At 52.7% G+C, this 18,021-nt stretch overlaps 1 protein-coding gene across 1 annotated transcript; it reads left to right on the top strand.

The window, feature by feature from the left end:
* Nucleotides 1-4,303: 4,303 nt before the first annotated feature.
* LOC136939587 (transient receptor potential cation channel subfamily M member 3-like) lies at nucleotides 4,304-16,687 on the top strand (the record flags this gene model as incomplete). The annotated part of the gene is made up of 8 exons (XM_067232182.1): nucleotides 4,304-4,376; nucleotides 6,274-6,374; nucleotides 6,795-6,875; nucleotides 7,177-7,227; nucleotides 10,642-10,782; nucleotides 13,009-13,301; nucleotides 14,226-14,454; nucleotides 16,484-16,687. Coding segments are annotated over 8 exons (1,173 nt in total), but the record flags the coding sequence as incomplete, so codon positions are not given.
* Nucleotides 16,688-18,021: the final 1,334 nt, after the last annotated feature.

The following is an 18,021-nucleotide window of genomic DNA, read 5'->3' as shown; positions in this document are numbered from 1 at the left end:
TTAGTCACGACTGACCTGCCCTTCGCAGACCTAGGGCCACAGGAGCCAGACCTTTGTGTTTGACACTTGCAAAAGCAGCGAAAGAGCCAGGAAAGAAGACGGACCAACTTCCTCCCGCTATGCGCCTGTTGATACGATGCCCAACCCCATCGCTGTGCTATGCTGCAGTTGTGCTGGGGGGGTTATTTTATGGGGAGTCAGGTGGCTGAGCGGTGAGGGAATCGGGCTAGTAATTTGCCAGAAGGTTGCCAGTTCGATTCCCGGTCATGCCAACTGACGTTGTGTCCTTAGGCAAGGCACTTCATCCTACTTGCCTCGGGGGAATGTCCCTGTACTTACTGTAAGTCGCTCTGGATAAGAGCGTCTGCTAAATGACTAAATGTAAATGTAAATGTGAAATGTATTTTCTGTCGCAACTATGATACCAGAGGAGCACAGCCCCACCAGGGAGAAGAAACTCCCCCTCCTCCCCCTCCTCCCGTGTGTGTGTGTGCGTGCGCGTGTGTGTGTGCGCGCGTGGGATAAGTGTCCTAGCAGCCTTCTCAGATGAATAATTCAGAGCCGAATAAGTCTTATATGTTTAATTCCCATTAACGATTGAAGATGAACCGCGAGTGCGATATGTTCCCCTGCCTCGCTCACAAGGACAAGCACGGGAGGAGCTAAGAAGATAAGAAAGAACAATGAGGGGGGGGCAATTTTTTTTATGGTTGTCTCCAGACTGGTCTGCCACCGTTTCTACTCCTGGTGATGTTTTCAGCCTGTCTTTGTTACGGGGAATGGTGTTATGTTGCATCAAGAAAGCCAAGTCCTATGGGCACACATATAGGCAGTGTGCCAATCGAGTGATAGAAAGGTGTGCAGGCAGGCAGACATGCAGACAGATTGAGAGGTTGCCAGATTTGACATAATTAGCTTCTGCAATATACCGGGCCATTCCTGGTGGTGAGTGACAGGAGATTTGGAGTGCAGGGTTTTCCACAGGAAGTGTGTGTGTGTGTGTGTGTGCAGCGGGAACCTTTTCCTACTAAATGAAGATGAATGCCTTCCAATCCGCTCCAGCCACTTGGGCGTGAAGAATATCTCTTGATCCGGGAGCACATCGAGAGTTTTAATATGCACTAACACATGATCAAGAGGAATCCTTTCGCTCTCTCTCTCTCTCTGTCCCTCCCTCTCCCTCCCTCTCCCTCATCTTCTCTCTCTCGTTCTCTCTCACACTTTCTCTGTCACGCTCTCTTTCTCTCCCTCTCTTCTCCCTCTTTCTCTCCATCCCGCCCCTCTCCCTCTCTTTCTCTCGCTCCGTCTCTCTCTCTGTCCTTCCCCCTTGTTATTCTCCACCCTTTCTCCCTTTGCCTATTTCCACCCGGTGCAGTAGAGAGGGATGGACAAACGTATAAGCCCCCTCCTCTCTCTCCAGCCTCCCCTCTCTCCAGCCATTTTGAAGTGACACGTGTCAGCAACGAGGACGACAGACCGCCGCGCCTTGCTCAGCGCACGTGATGGAACGTCTCATAAATATCGCCGGCACGTCTCATAAATATCGCCGGCTCTGCCATCAGCTCTGCCAACAAACATGGAGATGGCGCCGAAAAGTACACATGTACTGCTTAAAGTAGCAAAGCAGCACTCTGGCCTGGCTCTCCCAGCGGGTTACTGCATGTACTGAAGGCTGGGTGCCTGGGGTGGACATTGCTCATTTATATCCCAGCATTTACTCACCCGAAGCCCTCTAAACCCCCCTGAAATCCCCCTGAGATGGAGCAATCCATCGACCATGGGCTAGCCCGGGCCATGCTAACTAGCGTAGCTCTGCAGGGTCACCTTGGGGATGGGGCAAGCCACAGTACAATCGCTTTAGCTGCATATGATCATCCTCCTTGGCTCCATCTCCCCCCCCCCCCAGAATCTATCATCATTACTGTCTGGGGGAGGGAGGGAGGGAGGGAGGGAGTGAGTGAGTGAGTGAGGGGAGGGAGGGAGGGAGGGAGGGAGGGAGGGAGGGAGGGAGGGAGGAGGGAGGGAGGGAGGGAGGGGAGGGAGGGAGGGAGGGAGGGAGGGAGGGAGGGAGGGAGGGAGGAGGGAGGGGAGCTGGAGCGGGGGGAAGGAGGGAGGGAGGGAGGGATGGGGTGGGGGGGTTTGGGGGGCTCTGTGTTTATGCAAGGCGGGGGCAGGGGCGGGGGAATTCTCAGTCTGCGGATCTTAATAGTCGTGATTAGTCCGGTGTCAAAGCGGCCAGCACTGGACTGATTGTGTGGCATAAAGGTCAGAGCTCCATGCACACACACGCACATATGCGCACACACAAACAGACATTGATTGTGTAATCATGATGTGATGTAGACCTTGTTTGCCTTGCAGCCTGGTATACATTAACCTTTCGAAAAGAGTTCCTGCCCTCTTAAACACAAACACACGCACACATGTAAATATGCACACAGTGATGAAATGATTCATTTGTTGTGTATATGGCTGATTCTTCGTGTTTCATGCTGAATTGGCGGTGCAGGAAAGAGCCCCTGTATACTGGCCACAGCCTGCCACACACACTCACACACACACTCTCACATACACAAACACGCGCACACAAGGTCATCAATAAACAGTCATTGCTCAATCCACCTCTGCCCACTATCTTTTCATCACTCTCACACGCGCACACATCCAGGTTCACACACACTCCAACACACAGATACAAACAAACACATTTCCTACCAGACACACACCCGCTCTGCGGTAATCGTTCAATCTGTCCACATGCAGGCGATGAAGACCTGGACCGATACCATCACATCCCATTTACTCTGCAGTTCCACCTGGAGAAAGGCTTTTCAATTACATGCATATACACACCTAGCTACCGAGTTCCCCCCCCCCCCCACACACACTCACTCTCAATTAGGAATGCTACCACACACTCGAAAGGGGCACGCGAGGTCTTAAATCATCTCGCCGCCCCCGGAGAACACGGACCAATTCTGGAGGGACAACAGCCGTCACCTTGTGCCAGCGCCAAAATAATACATCTGGAGATGAATCACCTCCGCTGAATTATTCAATTGAATTATCCCCCCCCCCCACTCCCCATTTTTATGTGTAAAATGGGTTTGTATGGAGCCTCGAGAGGTTTAAAGGGATGGTGAGAATGGTGGGGGGGGGGGGGGGGGAGGTAGGCTAGCTAAGATCCTGACGCTCAGCCAAATGTATGGGGTAGATGGCTCTGGATATGTGATGGGGGGAGGAGGAGGGAGAGTGGGACGGAGGCATTAGAGCGATGGTTTTACGACCCCGGGGCCGGGGGTTCCGCAACATGCGTACGGAACGCGCGTCTCTCGCGTGTGGCTCGTCAAGGTGCCCTTCGCGCACGCGCGCGTGTCGCCATGCGACAAAAACAAATGTGCAGGACCTGCAGCGTTCCTCCCTCCTTTCGCCCTCCCTCGGCTTTTCCTCCTCCTCCCTCGCTCTCTCTCTCTCTTCCTCCACCCCCCCCCCTCTCTCTCTCTCTCTCTCCATCCTATTCTCCCCCTCTCTCTCTCTACGTCGCTCTCTCCTATCCTCTGTGCGCTGTGCAGCTCCGTCCCAAAGCTCCTCCCGGTGCTGCGGTGCCGTGTCAGGTTCATGCCTCCGCCTCTCCTCTTCGCCGCCTCTCGCCCGCTGCTCCTTCACTTGCTCCCTGCTGGGAGCCCACTGAGCGTGTGCAGCTGGGGGGGGGGGTCTTTATCGGACCCTTGCCAAAGGGAGCCGGAAGAATGATGTCTCGGGTCTATCCTCCTCTTCTTCTCCCTTCCACCCCTGTCCTCTCTTCCTCACTTCTCCTTTCCTCTCCTCTAAGCTCCACTTCAGATCTGCCTCCTGTATAATCCCCCGTACAGTGGGAATAGTTACAAGGTGAATGAAAGACTCGACACTGGAAGCCTCGGTGTATTCATTCACAGAGCAACGAAACGAAGGAGCCGGCCAGTTACGATGACGTCTCGTGAAATGATAGAAGGATGTGTGACGGTGTATTCCCTCTCTCTCTCTCTCTCTCTCTCTCTCTCTCTCTCTCTCTCTCTCTCTCTCTCTCTCTCTCCGCTCTCCTTCTCTCTCCATCTCTGTCTTGGCCTCTCTTTTTTCCTCTCTCCTCTCTCTCTATTTTCTTTTCTCCATCTCTCTTTCACTTTCACGCTCTCTCTTTCTCTCCCTCTCTCTTTGTCTCCCTCTCCCTTGCTTTCCCTCTCTCTTATCCTCTCGCCTTACTCTCTCTCCCTCTCTCTATTTCCCTCTCTCTATCTCCATCTCTCTCTCTCTGTCTCTCTCTCAGATAACAGTATTTCGTATGGGGTCTGAGGGTCACCAGGACATCGATCTGGCCATCCTCACCGCGCTGCTGAAAGGTAAGCGTGTGTCTGTGGAGGGATCTCCGCCCCTTCCATGGGTGTGCGTATGTGTGCGTTCACGCTCTCTCGCACACCGATGTTTGCTCACGTGCGCTTGTTTGTGTGTGTGTGTGTGAGAAAGAGCCTTTATGTGCTTTATGGGCTCCAGTTTACTAACCCCCCAAAGGGAATTCTCTCTGGTAGTTCAAAAGGCTTGTGTCTGATATATTCTCCCTCCCCTACCAAGTTCCCTCTCCCTGTCCCCATTACTGATCCACTAAAAGCATACAGTCAGGCAAGAAAGAGGAACACACACGCACACAAACTCACACGCACACACACACACACACACACTTAATTTGGCTCAGCGCACAGTTCTCTCTTTGACTAGTCTCCAGTCTTCAAACACACGATACAAACAATGTTGTTTACATACGGGTTGTGGTTGATTTTTCCCCGAGAAAACCTTGTAAACAATCATCCACTCCAGTGCTATCAGCTAGCAGCCCTGGAGCACATCTACAATCATCTGACAACACATCTACGCCAACATAAGGGCTACCTACCCAACACCTAATTCGGTGGATGCGAAAGTGAGCCGTTTTTGTGTAGTTCGATTGCCCCCCCCCCCCCCCCCCAACCCCCATCCCCCATCCCCCCCCCCTTCCAATCCATCGCTTCGATTTCTTATTTAACTGGACTCATCTATTGAAGGCGGGGGGAGTGACTCCTGTGTGTGTGTGTGTGTGTGTGTGTGCTGCAGGGATCCTCAGGGGCCTTTTTCAGAATACACAGTAGCTTATTGGCTGCGTTCCGCTCCAACCCTGAGACAGCTCCTCCATAATTCATGAGTGACAGTACGTGTAGATGCAGGAGTCTCTCTCTTTCACCTCACCGCTCTCTCTCTCTCTCTCTACAACACACTCTCTCTTTGCCATTCCCTTTGTATATTGTGGACTTGATAGAGAAAGAGCGAGGGCAGATTAGAGGCGGACAGAAGGGGTTAAGGGAGAGGTAGAGAGACAAGACAGAGAGAGAGAGAGAGAGAGAGAGAGAGAGAGAGAGAGAGAGAGAGAGAGAGAGAGAGAGAGAGAGAGAGAGAGAGAGAGAGAGAGAGAGAGAGGGAAGAGGCAATAATGAGAAAAGGAACAGGATGTCCAGAGGCATGGCTCCGAGGAGGTCGGTAAAGAGATGGCTGTGGTAATTGGAACATGTCTGAAGGAGTCCATGGCCAGTGAATGTCACCCATGAACTTTAGTGGATGTTGATCTGTCAGGGGGCTGAGGGTTATTTAAAACGCCCCCCCCCCCCCCCCCCCGCCCTTTTTAAATACACACCACTCTATTACAGGCCTGTTACACCGGAGTGCAACTCATTACTGAGCCCTGTCAACACTTTCATTACTAAGACCCGGTAATACTTCTCCTTCTCCACAGGCCTCGGCCCAGCCATCACGCAGTGCGCCCTGCATAGACTCCTCTTATGAAGTCCCTGTCGCTGAAGAGTGTTCCTTACTAACTCATTCATCACACGGGGTGTGACAAATGTCTCCGAGCTGAAAGCGTAGAGAAAGGACAAGCGTGCCAAGGAGGGAAGGGAGACAAATGAGTCTGGGGGAAGGAGCAGATTGTAAAACCTAGTTTCTGTTTTTGCTGGTTAAAGATTCCAGCCCCCAGCTTGTCTAATCCCTAGACATATTGTTCTGAACTGATGGGAGGGGTGTAACCAATATGGCGTGCTTGTCAGACATGCAACTGTTGATCTCTCTTTTTCTTCGTGGTCTCACTCCCTGTTTCACTCACCCTCTCTCTCCCCCCCCCTCTCTCCCCACTCTTCTCTCATCTATCTCCTTATTTCTTTCTTTATATCTCTCTCTCCCTCTCTCCTTTCCTCCCTCCCCCTCTCTCTCTGACAGGGGCCAATGCGTCAGCTCCAGACCAGCTGAGTTTAGCCTTGGCATGGAACAGAGTGGACATCGCCCGCAGTCAGATCTTCATCTACGGACAGCAGTGGCCTGTAAGAGCCAGCCCCACCCCCACCCCCACCTCAGCACCTGACACACACATAGAATATCTCCTTGGGAAAACATCTCTTATTAGGATGGTGGTTGGTAGTTGCTTGGCAGTAGTTTGGTTTGTGTCGAATATAGACCGATGGATCACATCAGAGCAAGGCGCCATACAAGGTTCGATTTGATGAGGATTTCCGTGTGGTGTTTATGGTGTGGTTAGGGAGTCAGATGGCTGAGCGGTGAGGGAGTTGGGCTAGTAATCTGAAGGTTGCCAGTTCGATTCCCGGTCCTGCCAACTTACGTTGTGTCCTTGGGCAAGGCACTTCACCCTACTTGCCTCGGGGGGAATGTCCCTGTACTTACTGTAAGTCGCTCTGGATAAGAGCGTCTGCTAAATGACTAAATGTAAATGTGTGTGTGTGTAGGTGGGTTCTCTAGAACAGTCCATGCTGGATGCTCTGGTCCTTGACAGAGTGGACTTTGTCAAGCTGCTGATTGAGAACGGAGTCAGCATGCACCGCTTCCTCACCTTGTCCCGGCTGGAGGAGCTGTACAACACGGTACTGCTGCCTGGCAACGCACACACACACACCACACACACATACACACACACACACACACACCATACAGTACTTGCCTCATGTGTACTTCATGTGTAATACCAGACACATTTACTGCAACTTAAAGACACATATTCATACCTGTCACAATAAAGTACAAAATACTTTTTTTAAATTCCACTTCCTACCATGCTACCAATGTACTTATGCCTGCCCCCCCTCCCCCCCTCCCATTGTGTTCTTTTAGAGACATGGACCATCCAACACACTCTCCCATCTGGTGCGAGATGTCAAAAAGGTATGCCCATCTCCGTGTGTGCACAGTAAGTGTGTGTGCGTGTGTGTGTTTGGGACTGCGTAGACCTTTGGCTTGAGTGCCTTTTTGCAAAGGTAGCCTGTTCCTTTTTCATTTGATTTGTCTTCGTTTCGGTGTGCAGAGTCTGTGCCGTTAGCAGGCGTGCCTGTCGTTAGATGCCGGTGACGGCACATAGGCGCCCGCTTTTCCCTTTCAGCTGGAGTTACAGGGCTGCCGTGGCTGTGTAGAGCTGTCTACGTCTCTCTCCCCCCCTCTCTCTCTCCCTTCCCCTCCACCCCCCCCCTCTCTCTCTCTCTCTCCCACCATCCCTCCCTCAGTCTCTGTACACACTCACTACTAGGCTTTCGCCTCAAATTACTTCCAGCCTGAGTCCAGGGCAGCCACATTTGACAAACGACTCCACACTGGAGAGCACACCCGACCGGGTGTCTTGTCGCAGTCATGATTGTGTACGAGTCGTTTGACGTGAAACGTCGCCCCCCCGGCGACAGCTTTTACGCCGTTGGTCCGTCTCCGACACTCTCCTCTCCTCCCTCCCTCTCTGTCGGTCTGTGTCCTGCTATGCCAACGATGTAGCTCTCTGATCCTGGTCCATCACAATCCAAGACACCTGACACCAATTCTATTTTATCACTAATAACATTGAATGTACAATGTAATATCAACGTCATCCAATGCAGAGCTTACCTATTGCTCCTCTGCTGCCTATAGTCACTGACGACATGTTGTTATGCAACCGACGGACCACACATTACGTATGTCTGGGGGAAGTTAAATGAAGCCCTTTCTTCAGGTCTAGGGAGAGACTAATGGCAGCCTCTAATCATGAATAATTAGACGTGTCATTAGTTTGAGTGTGGCTGATTAGCAGGTTTACAGAACATCCCTGTAGGGGCACATTCATTGAACTGTACAAGTCCTTCATTCCTCTCTGAGAGCAGGGTGAACGGGACATATACATTTACTTTTAGTCATTTAGCAGACGCTCTTATCCAGAGCGACTTACAGTAAGTACAGGGACATTCCCCAGAGGCAAGTAGGGTGAAGTGCCTTGCCCAAGGACACAACTTCATTTTGCACGGCGGGGAATCGAACCAACAACCTTCTGATTACTGGCCCGATTCCCTAACCTCCCTCACTCCCTAACTGGCTCAGCCACCTGACTCCCACACGTTTCAGATCAAACTAGACACACGCGCTACACGGATGTTACGCACAGGTCCCGTCAACCAAGACTAGGTCCTTGGTTCCGTACCGCACACGCAAACCCATATTGGAACACATCTCAATGCATGGCTATCTTGGCTTCTCGAAATCTGTGTGAGCTGCCCATTCCTTGTCTTGCTCTGCTGTGTACAGGAGTAGCAGTAGCTGTGCGTGTGTGTGTGGTGTGTATTTAGTGTTACTGTGCCCGGCGGTAGAGTGCAGCGCTTTAGCGAGACCAGCTAGACACGGTCGACCAGCTTCCCCTGTTTGTCTGTCTCCTTGTTCTCTCTCTGGAGTAAAAAAACCAAGATGTGTGCCGGTGATGCTATTTTGATCTCCAAAACCAATTTGTTACTACCGTTTGTTGAGTTCAAAGGGCTGTTTATTTGATCATTATGTCGATTGGCCTACGTAGACCAAGGCAGGTTTTGGGGCAACCCTCCTTCGACTTAACATTTGACACCAAACATAGACCCTAGATGTTCCTCAAAAAAAATACAACAAATCTTTCTCTCTTTTGTGGCAAGTAAGGTAGTATGTATTGTGTGTGTAGTTTGTATGGCATTTTACAGTTGATGTTACTGTAAATGACGAGTTCTGGTTATAACACAGAATGTACTGTTCCTGTGTACAGTATTTATCTGAATTCAAATGAAAGTTTGAGAGCGTAGAACTTCGTTTGAGAACGTAGTTCTGCAGCTAGGAAGCGACACCTAGTTTATGGAGCAGTGGGGAGAGTATAAGGCTAGGGGTTAGGTTTTCCAAGTAGTTTTTGGGTGTAGTTTGCACTCAGCGATCCCCTGGTTGCCGTGGTTAAGCTGTTGATTCGGTCAGGCTGAGTAACCTGTGAGGCAGAACCATGCACTGCACAGCAGAATGTCAACACTGGTTTTCTCCATAGGAACAGTGTGCGAACAGACAAAAGCGCAATTCAGCTTTTTAGAGTCACTTCAAAGCGTTGCCTTCGAGAGGGGAGTTCAGAGGGCTTTCAGACGGGATAACGGGCAACAAATTGCAGCCACTTTGAGGAAATGAGATGGAGAGCTTCCTAGTTCCATTGATCTGAGAGTGTGGTGGGGGGTCGGGATTCGGGGTGATGTAGATGTGTGCTAATTGGCTCAACTGAAAGGGAACCATAGGGGGTTCCGATCCTCACGGGCTCGCTGTATTGGCTGGGATAGGATCGGAGCTCTTGCGTCAATCTGGAGGGCTGCCAAAGATGATGGCGGTGAGGACAACAGCCTCCTCGCTCTTGCCTCTGAGAGAGAACATCTTGTCGTCAGCGCTTCGATCTCCCTTTTGTTTCAATTGCGGCTATTGCTCACTATCTATATCTCTATCTCTTCTCTCTCTCCTCTCGCACGAAACCTCTGATACGAAGATAAGATCTCATTATCCACGGCGATGCCAATGAGGACGGAGCAATCAGGCAAACGGAGAATTGTTTCCTGCTTTTCCCCCCCCCCCCGCGCTCCCCCTCAGTAAACGTTCCTCGAGAGCCGTCTCCTTCGTCCTCTTTCTGTTCGGTCCACACACACCCCCCCCCCTCCTCCCCCCTATCCCATCATCCTCCTTGACCCTCAAAGAGCAGAAGTTGACGTCCGCCCCGGCGCTCGTCGGTCGACGTGCCAATTGAATGATGAAAAACACCCCCACCCCCCAAATTGCCACTTCACTAAAGAAAGAATTGAAGTCGGCCCAGCGTTGGTTGGACCGACTCACGCAGATTTTTTAAGCCTGACGAACTCTTGGAAACCTGCCCCGTGGCCTGCGGGTCAGACAGGAGTCCTGGTTGTCAGACGGGATCTGTTGATCTTATCAGAGGGTTGGTGTGTTCCCCCCCCAACCCCCTACCCCCCCCCTCCCGCCCCCCCCCCCCCTGCGTGTTGTATACTCACTGACCTTGTGTGTTCTTTCCAAGCAAGAATATCCAGGGTTCAGTTGGATCTACTTCAAGGTGAATCAGCTCATCCCCGTATTCTTTCATAGCACAACAACTGTTGATGTGGATCTGTCCAGTGCGAGTGTATGATTTCGATTGTGTCGATCCAACTTCTCGTATTTATTTTTTTGGATGCCTCTTCCTTTAACCTTTAACCGTTGTGCTGGATTGTGACCAGGGGGGAGGGGAGGGGGGGGGGGGGGGTGTCACACGCTTGTTTGACGTCTGACCGACTTCTCCGTTTCCAGGGTAACCTGCCCCCGGATTACCGAATCAGCCTCATCGACATTGGATTGGTCATCGAGTACCTGATGGGCGGAGCTTACCGATGCAACTACACCCGGAAGAGGTTCAGGACGCTGTATCACAACCTCTTCGGGCCCAAAAGAGTGAGTCGCAGACCACATCTACAACCGTCATCTAAGGCTTATGCTAGTAGCATGTGCTTCTGTGTTTTTACGTGCGAGCGGGGCTGTTTGGAATGAACATGTGGGCGGCCCTGCGGGGTGCAGGCGTGGGAATGAGCTTTTGGGACGAACTCCGTCTGACTGACGGACAGAAGTGGGTTCTGTCCAGCTTCTTTTTAGGCCTTAGTCGATGTGAAGGCTTGTCATACGCTTGGATCGAGCAGTATAGGAGAAAAGACTCATGACTCATGACTCATTTGGTATTGATATAATCTGTTAATCTGTTATTTATAATATGAGTTGTTCTCGGTCGACGGGAAGGCAGGGTTTTCCTCTCTGCTCTTCACCGCACCACACTCCAGTGTGTGCTAGAAATCACATTTTCTGTAGCATTTTGAACATACTGCTCGACTCAACTGCTTTATATCTGTGTGTGAGCGTGTGAACATTTGTCTGTGTGGCTGAGTGTGTGTGGGAGAGTGTCGGTGCGTGTGAGCATTTGTGTGTGTGTGTGTGTGTGTGCGTTTGCTTTCACCTAAGTTTGGGGAGTGAGGTAGCGAGAAACCGATCAAACGAGAAGCTGAAGAGAGGATAGAGAGAGGGGACAGATCGTGTGTGCTTTTAAAGGAGAGGGATGCAGCTGGTCTGGGATCTGCTTTGGCAGGGTTTTGCAACTCTCCTCGATCTTAAGTCGAATCGGAGACGCGTCGCGAACATCGACGCACGCGCACCAACGTAGGACTCGCGGGTTCCCCCGCGCACGCGCGTACCCTTGCACGCGTTTCCGCACTGTACGTTCGAGCGCACGATGCACATGCGCACTGGGTGAGCGTAGGAACAAAGGCCCGAAGTTGATGCAGAAATTAGACATCCCCCCCCACAAGAGGAGAGTTATTTTTACCCTGCTCACATGACGGCTCACGAACGCATAATTCACACTCGGCCTGCTTTGGTACGCCACTGAGCAACTCGCTTTGCACAGCCCTCAACTTAAACCCCCCCCCACCCCCCCACCACACGCATAAACAGAAAAACACAGGTGACTGTTGATGTTTTCAAAGAACTGTTTCTCTAGCAAGATGAAAAGGTAGTTATAGGTCTAGATCTAAACAAACACTTCTCCGGTGACAGAAACAAGGGGGGGGGGATTATTTGTCTCGAAAAAGAACTGTGCGGCGGCGTTTTTCGTTTGTTTGTCTGTTTGCCTATGTGTGCGCTTGTGTGCGTGCGCGTGTCTGTGTGCGTGCATTGCTGTACAGTGAGGGGATCCCTCCGGTTCCATTTCTGTATGATCATATTTCTGTCGCTTTTCCAGCCCAAAGCCCTGAAACTGCTGGGGATGGAGGTAAGTGCCGGAAACATCCTTGGCTACGATTCTGTCACTGTTTTGGTTCTGTCTGCTGGTACCGATAGCAAAACATGACACCCCCGGTGAAATGTTTCTAGTAGACTTTATGACACCTCCTACTGAGCGACAACGTCGTGTCCGCCAGCGCATTTTGATCGTCGCTCAATAGGCGGCGTCATAAAGGCAATGCACGTAACGATTTTGACGTAAGCCTCATCAGTTCTTGATGATGGATAGAGAGCCTGTCTCTGCATGTCGCTGTCTGTGTGTCTGTCCGTCCTGCTGTCTTTCAAGCATGTCCGTTTGTCTGTCCGCTGCAACTGTCCTTCTGACGCAGTCATTACGCTACAACAACAAAAAACTCTCGCAGGTCTGGATAGATGTTTTCTGTCACATTCCCCTCCCCCACCCCCCCGAAGCGTATCATTGTCCCATGTTTAAATAGTACTTATTTACAGAGTTGTAGTAGGAAAAAAACTCCATGTCTGAATGTCTGCATATCGTGTGTGAAACCAGTCTGAGAGACCAGGAGCAGAAACAGCCATAGTTGACGTCTCCTCAAAATGGGAGCCGTTTCCAGTAGAAGCGAACCTGCCAGTGTGACAGCAGGGGCAGATCAATAGGGCTCCATTAGAGAGGGCCATAGAGACACTCTGCACCCCTGGCCTATCAGAGACCGAGCCCCCGTGAAGAAAGTGATTACCAGCCCAGCCCAGCCGGCCTCCCACCAGCCCAGAGGAGGCCTAGCACCCCCCCCCCCCCTTCCCCTAGCACTCAGACTGCATTAACCATCCATTGTTCTGCTCTCGTCTTGTCTGGCCTGGCGCTGGGGGGCGGGGGTGTGGGGTGCGCGGCGTTAGGACGACATGCCGATCCGGCGCGGGCGCCAGAAGACCACGCGCAAGCGCGAGGAGGAGGTGGACATCGACCTGGACGACCCGGAGATCAACCACTTCCCCTTCCCCTTCCACGAGCTGATGGTGTGGGCCGTGCTGATGAAGAGGCAGAAGATGGCGCTGTTCTTCTGGCAGCACGGCGAGGAGGCCATGGCTAAAGCCCTGGTGGCCTGCAAGCTGTGCAAGGCCATGGCCCATGAGGCGTCGGAGAACGACATGGTGGACGACATCTCGCAGGAGCTCAACCACAACTCCAGGTGGGCTGGGAGACGACACACACACACAGAGAAACACACAGAGACACACACACACACAGAGACACACATACACACACAGACACACACACACAGAGACACACACATACACACAGACACACACACACAGAGACACACACACACACAGACACGCACAGACACGCACAGACATACACACGTTTCTAACAGCCATGCCAGGGAGATTGTTTGTATCCAACACGCCCTGCAAAGTATGTGGGTTAAATATATTTGAGTTTGAGGATGTCATTAGCTGGTCAAACTGTTTCGGGGGAGCCACAGCCACAGTGTCCACACCCCCCCCCCCTCCTCTCTGCCCCTGATCAGCACGAGGCAGCCCAACCCCCCACCCCCCCTCACCCTCACCACCACCACCGGCTGCCTGGAATCCAAACACGCCCTCAGAGAAGAGGGAGGTGGGGGGGAATCTTTCTGGGCTGAGCCGAACACATTTCATGGAAAGTGTCCCGCTAAATGATTCACGCGGGGACTTGTGGCGGACGTCTGGGGTACACCAGCGTCTGACACCCCCCAACCCCCAACCCCCCCCCCCTAGCCTGACCTGTTTAAGATGCACCACACGGGTCTCAGAGGGCGTGCGTGACACACATAGATCGGGAGATCTTCACATCCGGATCCGCACGAGACGAGCGGCGCTCGAAGGACGACGCTCGAGCGCGTGAGAAAGCACGTGTCGCGCACGCGAACGCGCACAATCCACGCCAACGGCATCACCCACCTTCCACTTCTGTTTGTTTCCCTCGAGACATTAGAGCAGCCCTCGGTTACGATTCCACGCCTCAGCGGCCCTACGTTTCGCGGATATTATTGACGTTTTTCTTTTCTCTCACACATACCATAGACGTTTCCAGGGTAGGGGAGGGTAACCGTGTGTTGGCTGTTCTCCAGGGAGTTTGCCCAGCTGGCTGTGGAGCTCCTGGACCAGTCGTACAAGCAGGACGAGCAGATGGCCATGAAGCTGCTGACCTACGAGCTGAAGAACTGGAGCAACGCCACGTGCCTGCAGCTGGCCGTGGCGGCCAAGCACCGCGACTTCATCGCCCACACCTGCAGCCAGATGCTGCTCACCGACATGTGGATGGGCCGCCTGCGCATGCGCAAGAACTCCGGGCTGAAGGTCAGGCCCGCCACGCACCCCGCCTTGGGGGGGGGGGGGGGGGGGGGGGGGGGTGAGGTGCAGGGAGTGAGAGCTGGGAGGGAGGGGGGAGTGGTCTGGACGAGCAGATCCAGACTAGACCCCCTCCTAGAGGGAGAGCTCTTTTTTCAATTCGGAATCTAGAAATAACACTGACCTTATATGTGGTGAATGTTAACTAATTCAGCGCTTATCTCTCTCTCTCTCGCTCGCTCGCTCACACCCAACACACACACACAAACGGGACAGTGCGTTCGTCCTGCGCTGCGGTGATGGTTCGACAGCGTCATGAATCGGAGATGGGGGGTCCCTCACATCGCTGGGTGGTTAGGGTGTTTGTTTACCACGGTTAGAAGCCGGGCAATCCATCAGCCCTGCAAGTGGGCTAACCAGGAAGTTGGCTCCTACTTGACAGGAAACAGCCGCTCAGTGCATGGGAGGTTACCCACGTTCAGCTGTTCCAGGACCAGGGGTGTGATGGGGACCCAGGGCCTGGGGGGCTGGGGCCTGCAGCGTAGGGGTGGAGGAGAGTCGGGGGGGCTCTGGTGGTGGGGTTTGCCTGGAGTGGGTCTGCTCTGACAGAGGAGGGAATGCAGGTGTGACGGAGCTGGCTGTGAGACAGGCTCACTGGAGCAGAAACGAGTAGAACAAACAGGCGCATGCCCCGAGGGTGTGATCAGTCAGCGAGCGCGCGCGCACACACACACACGCACGCACTGATGACCTACAATCCTCACAAGTGCACACACACACACACACACACACAGGTGTTCAAACACACTTCCCAAGCTCTGAGCCCGAGTTTAAAAAAAGAAAAAGGAAAGATGTACTGTCGGCAGTACTGTTCATTCACGATAGACTGCTCAGTCGCTTACTCAATCGGCGACGTTGCATTAATTTTAGGATTTCTCCACAAGGGCTGTCCAGCAACCAAATGAACCAATCCAGGTTGGACCCGAAGTATTCCAAAGCATTTCCTTTTGTGACACGCTCAATATATTTATGGTATACCAATTGATAGTGAAACTTTTTTTGCCAAGTGCAGGGGCATTTTAATCTACAGACAGACACATTATCAAAGCACAGACCGCAGAAGGGACTTCTACATGATCCGACTAAACTAGATAGGATCTCGCAAAAGGTAGACCACAGAAAGGGTGATATGTACACACAAACAACTGTACACAGGTGAACCTAATCCAATTGACAAGCAACCTGAAACCGACACGTACGTTTAACAAGACAGAGGTGAAATTCGAGTGAGTTGGACGGGATGTCGAGGAGAGAAGCCGTCTGATTCGGAGCGGCCCCCGATCTCAGTTGTCACGCAGTGTGTGGTACAACAGAATGATCAGGTGGGTGCCTAATATTGGCCTCCGTGCTCCGCGATTCGAGTCTGGCACTAGAGAAAGAACAGCAATCCAGCGCACCGCAATTTCCCCTCGAATAAAGTACCCGTCTACCTGGTTAAGAAGCCATTCATTTCATGTGCAAGTCTAGTGCGTCATCGTCGGGGGAGATATCTAAAGTATTTACGTGTGATAATGATAAGACACACTCCCCCCCTCCCCCCAAGTCCCCCCATACGTATTGTCCCTGATCTACGGGAGGGATCCCTCTGTTTGTCTTTGTGCAGTTGAAGAGGAAAGCGACGTCCTTTATCTGCCGAGTGCGTGCGCCTTTCATCTCTCGGATGCTGCGAACATGGCGAGCTGTCTGGACTAATGCCTTTTTAATTGAATCCGAGAGGAGCGCGCTCGTCGCCTCTGCGTCAGACGGCTTCTGCCCCCCCGGCGTGCCCGGTGCAGGTCGCGCGTGTACGTGGGAGCGCGCGTGCGTGTTTCCTCTCCTGCGCGCGCGCTCGTGCTCCAGCTTCCTTTTCTGTGTGTCCGTTTCCTCTTTTCCAAGCGCGCGGACGTGTTTTCCCGCCCTGCGTGTGGCGCGTGCGCCCGTGTGCGCGCGTGGCGGCCCATCCTAACCCCCCCCCCCCCCCCCCCCCCCTCCTGCGCAGGTGATCCTGGGCCTGCTCCTGCCCCCCTCCATCCTCAGCCTGGAGTTCAAGAACAAGGACGAGATGTCCTACATGCCCCAGGACCAGGAGGCCTACCTGCAGGAGAAGGAGGAGGAGGAGCCTGAGAAGCCGCCCAAGGAGAAGGAGGAGGAGGACATGGAGTTCACAGTAAGGTCCTACTGTGAGACGCAGTACAACTCCGTGGTGAGAGCGCCCGCCCCCTGTCCCCCCCCCCCCCCCCCCCGACACAATCCCCCCCCCCCCTCTTACGTTCCCCCCCCCCTCTTTTAGTCTACGCTTTTAACGCTTCCCCCAACCCGCCCCCCCCCGCTGATTTACGTGCAAAGCCTCCTTTGCGCTCTTGTCTCTTTCTCCCTGTGGGGAGTTTTGGAGCGGCGCAACCTCGTAGGGTTTTCCCCACGGGTAGTTGTAGACCAGCTGTCCCTCTCGCCTTCCTGTTCTGGCACACCTGGACCCTGCTAAACGACCCCCTCCCACCCCTCCCTGCCCGTCATCTCGCTACCTGTGTCTCGTCGCCTCAGCGAAGACGTTCCTCGTGGAGTTGTAGCGTGTCAGTCTGTTTTGCCGTTTCTTGGTTCCCTGTGTGTCCCTTCTCTCCCTCCCTCTCTCTCTCTCTCTCTCTCTCAAATTTCCTCTCCCCACTTTCTCTCTCGCTCTTTCTCTCTTTTTCTCCATTGTTCCTCTTTCCACTTTCTATCTCTCTTCTTCTCCCCCTCCCTCTTCTTCTCTCTCTCTCTCGCTCTCTCTCTCTCTCTCTCTCTCTTCTTCTCTCTCTCTCTGTTTTCTCTCCATGTGTCTCGTCCCTCTCTCTCCTAGCTCAGGTCTAAGTAGAGGTACAGTACTGTATGCGACTGACTGACTGCTGCCCTCACTCTCTTATCCAACCTGCCGGTAGTGGCTTGTCACTCAGCATGCTTCTAAGAGTGGGTGTCACAGCTGTACTTGGAAGAACATACTAACTAACTGCTCTCAGCAATGCTTGCTGTCAACACTGCCTGTACAGTCTGAACACCTGCTCTTAAAAATAGCTGGAATTAACCATCAATAAAGAAGCTACTGGTTTGGGCTTAGTTCCAATTCTATTTCTCCTCAATTGAAATGGAATTGATCCCCCAACAGTACCGCACACATGCCGTTCACCTGCATCCAGCCAGCTAGCCGGAGCAAGAGGCAATCACCACAAGGCTGATGGTAGTTGTAGTCCGCGAGGCACCCGATGTCCTGCAAAAAATGAGACAAGGACTACATTTCCCATGAGCTCTTTGGCTTGCCACAGCACTGGTTTCTGACTGTTCAGCCACGGCCCAAAAGCCTAAAACGATGAATCGCAGGCAGATTCATGTACCTACACCAGCAAGGGGGGTCGTTGTATTGCTATTCATCCTCAGATGCCTCGCTAAATACATTCCAATCCCAAGAGACTGAGGCCATAAGGCTGAGTGACTATGCATGCAATGTCCATGCAGACATGTTGGGATTGAACACAACCATCTGAGTCCTCCATCCACTGCCGTCTG

This window comes from Osmerus mordax, unplaced genomic scaffold (assembly GCF_038355195.1).
Source record: "Osmerus mordax isolate fOsmMor3 unplaced genomic scaffold, fOsmMor3.pri Scaffold_252, whole genome shotgun sequence".
Lineage (NCBI taxonomy): Eukaryota > Metazoa > Chordata > Actinopteri > Osmeriformes > Osmeridae > Osmerus > Osmerus mordax.
The sequence above is the reverse complement of the archived record's forward strand: the minus strand, read 5'-3'. Positions and strand labels throughout refer to the sequence as shown.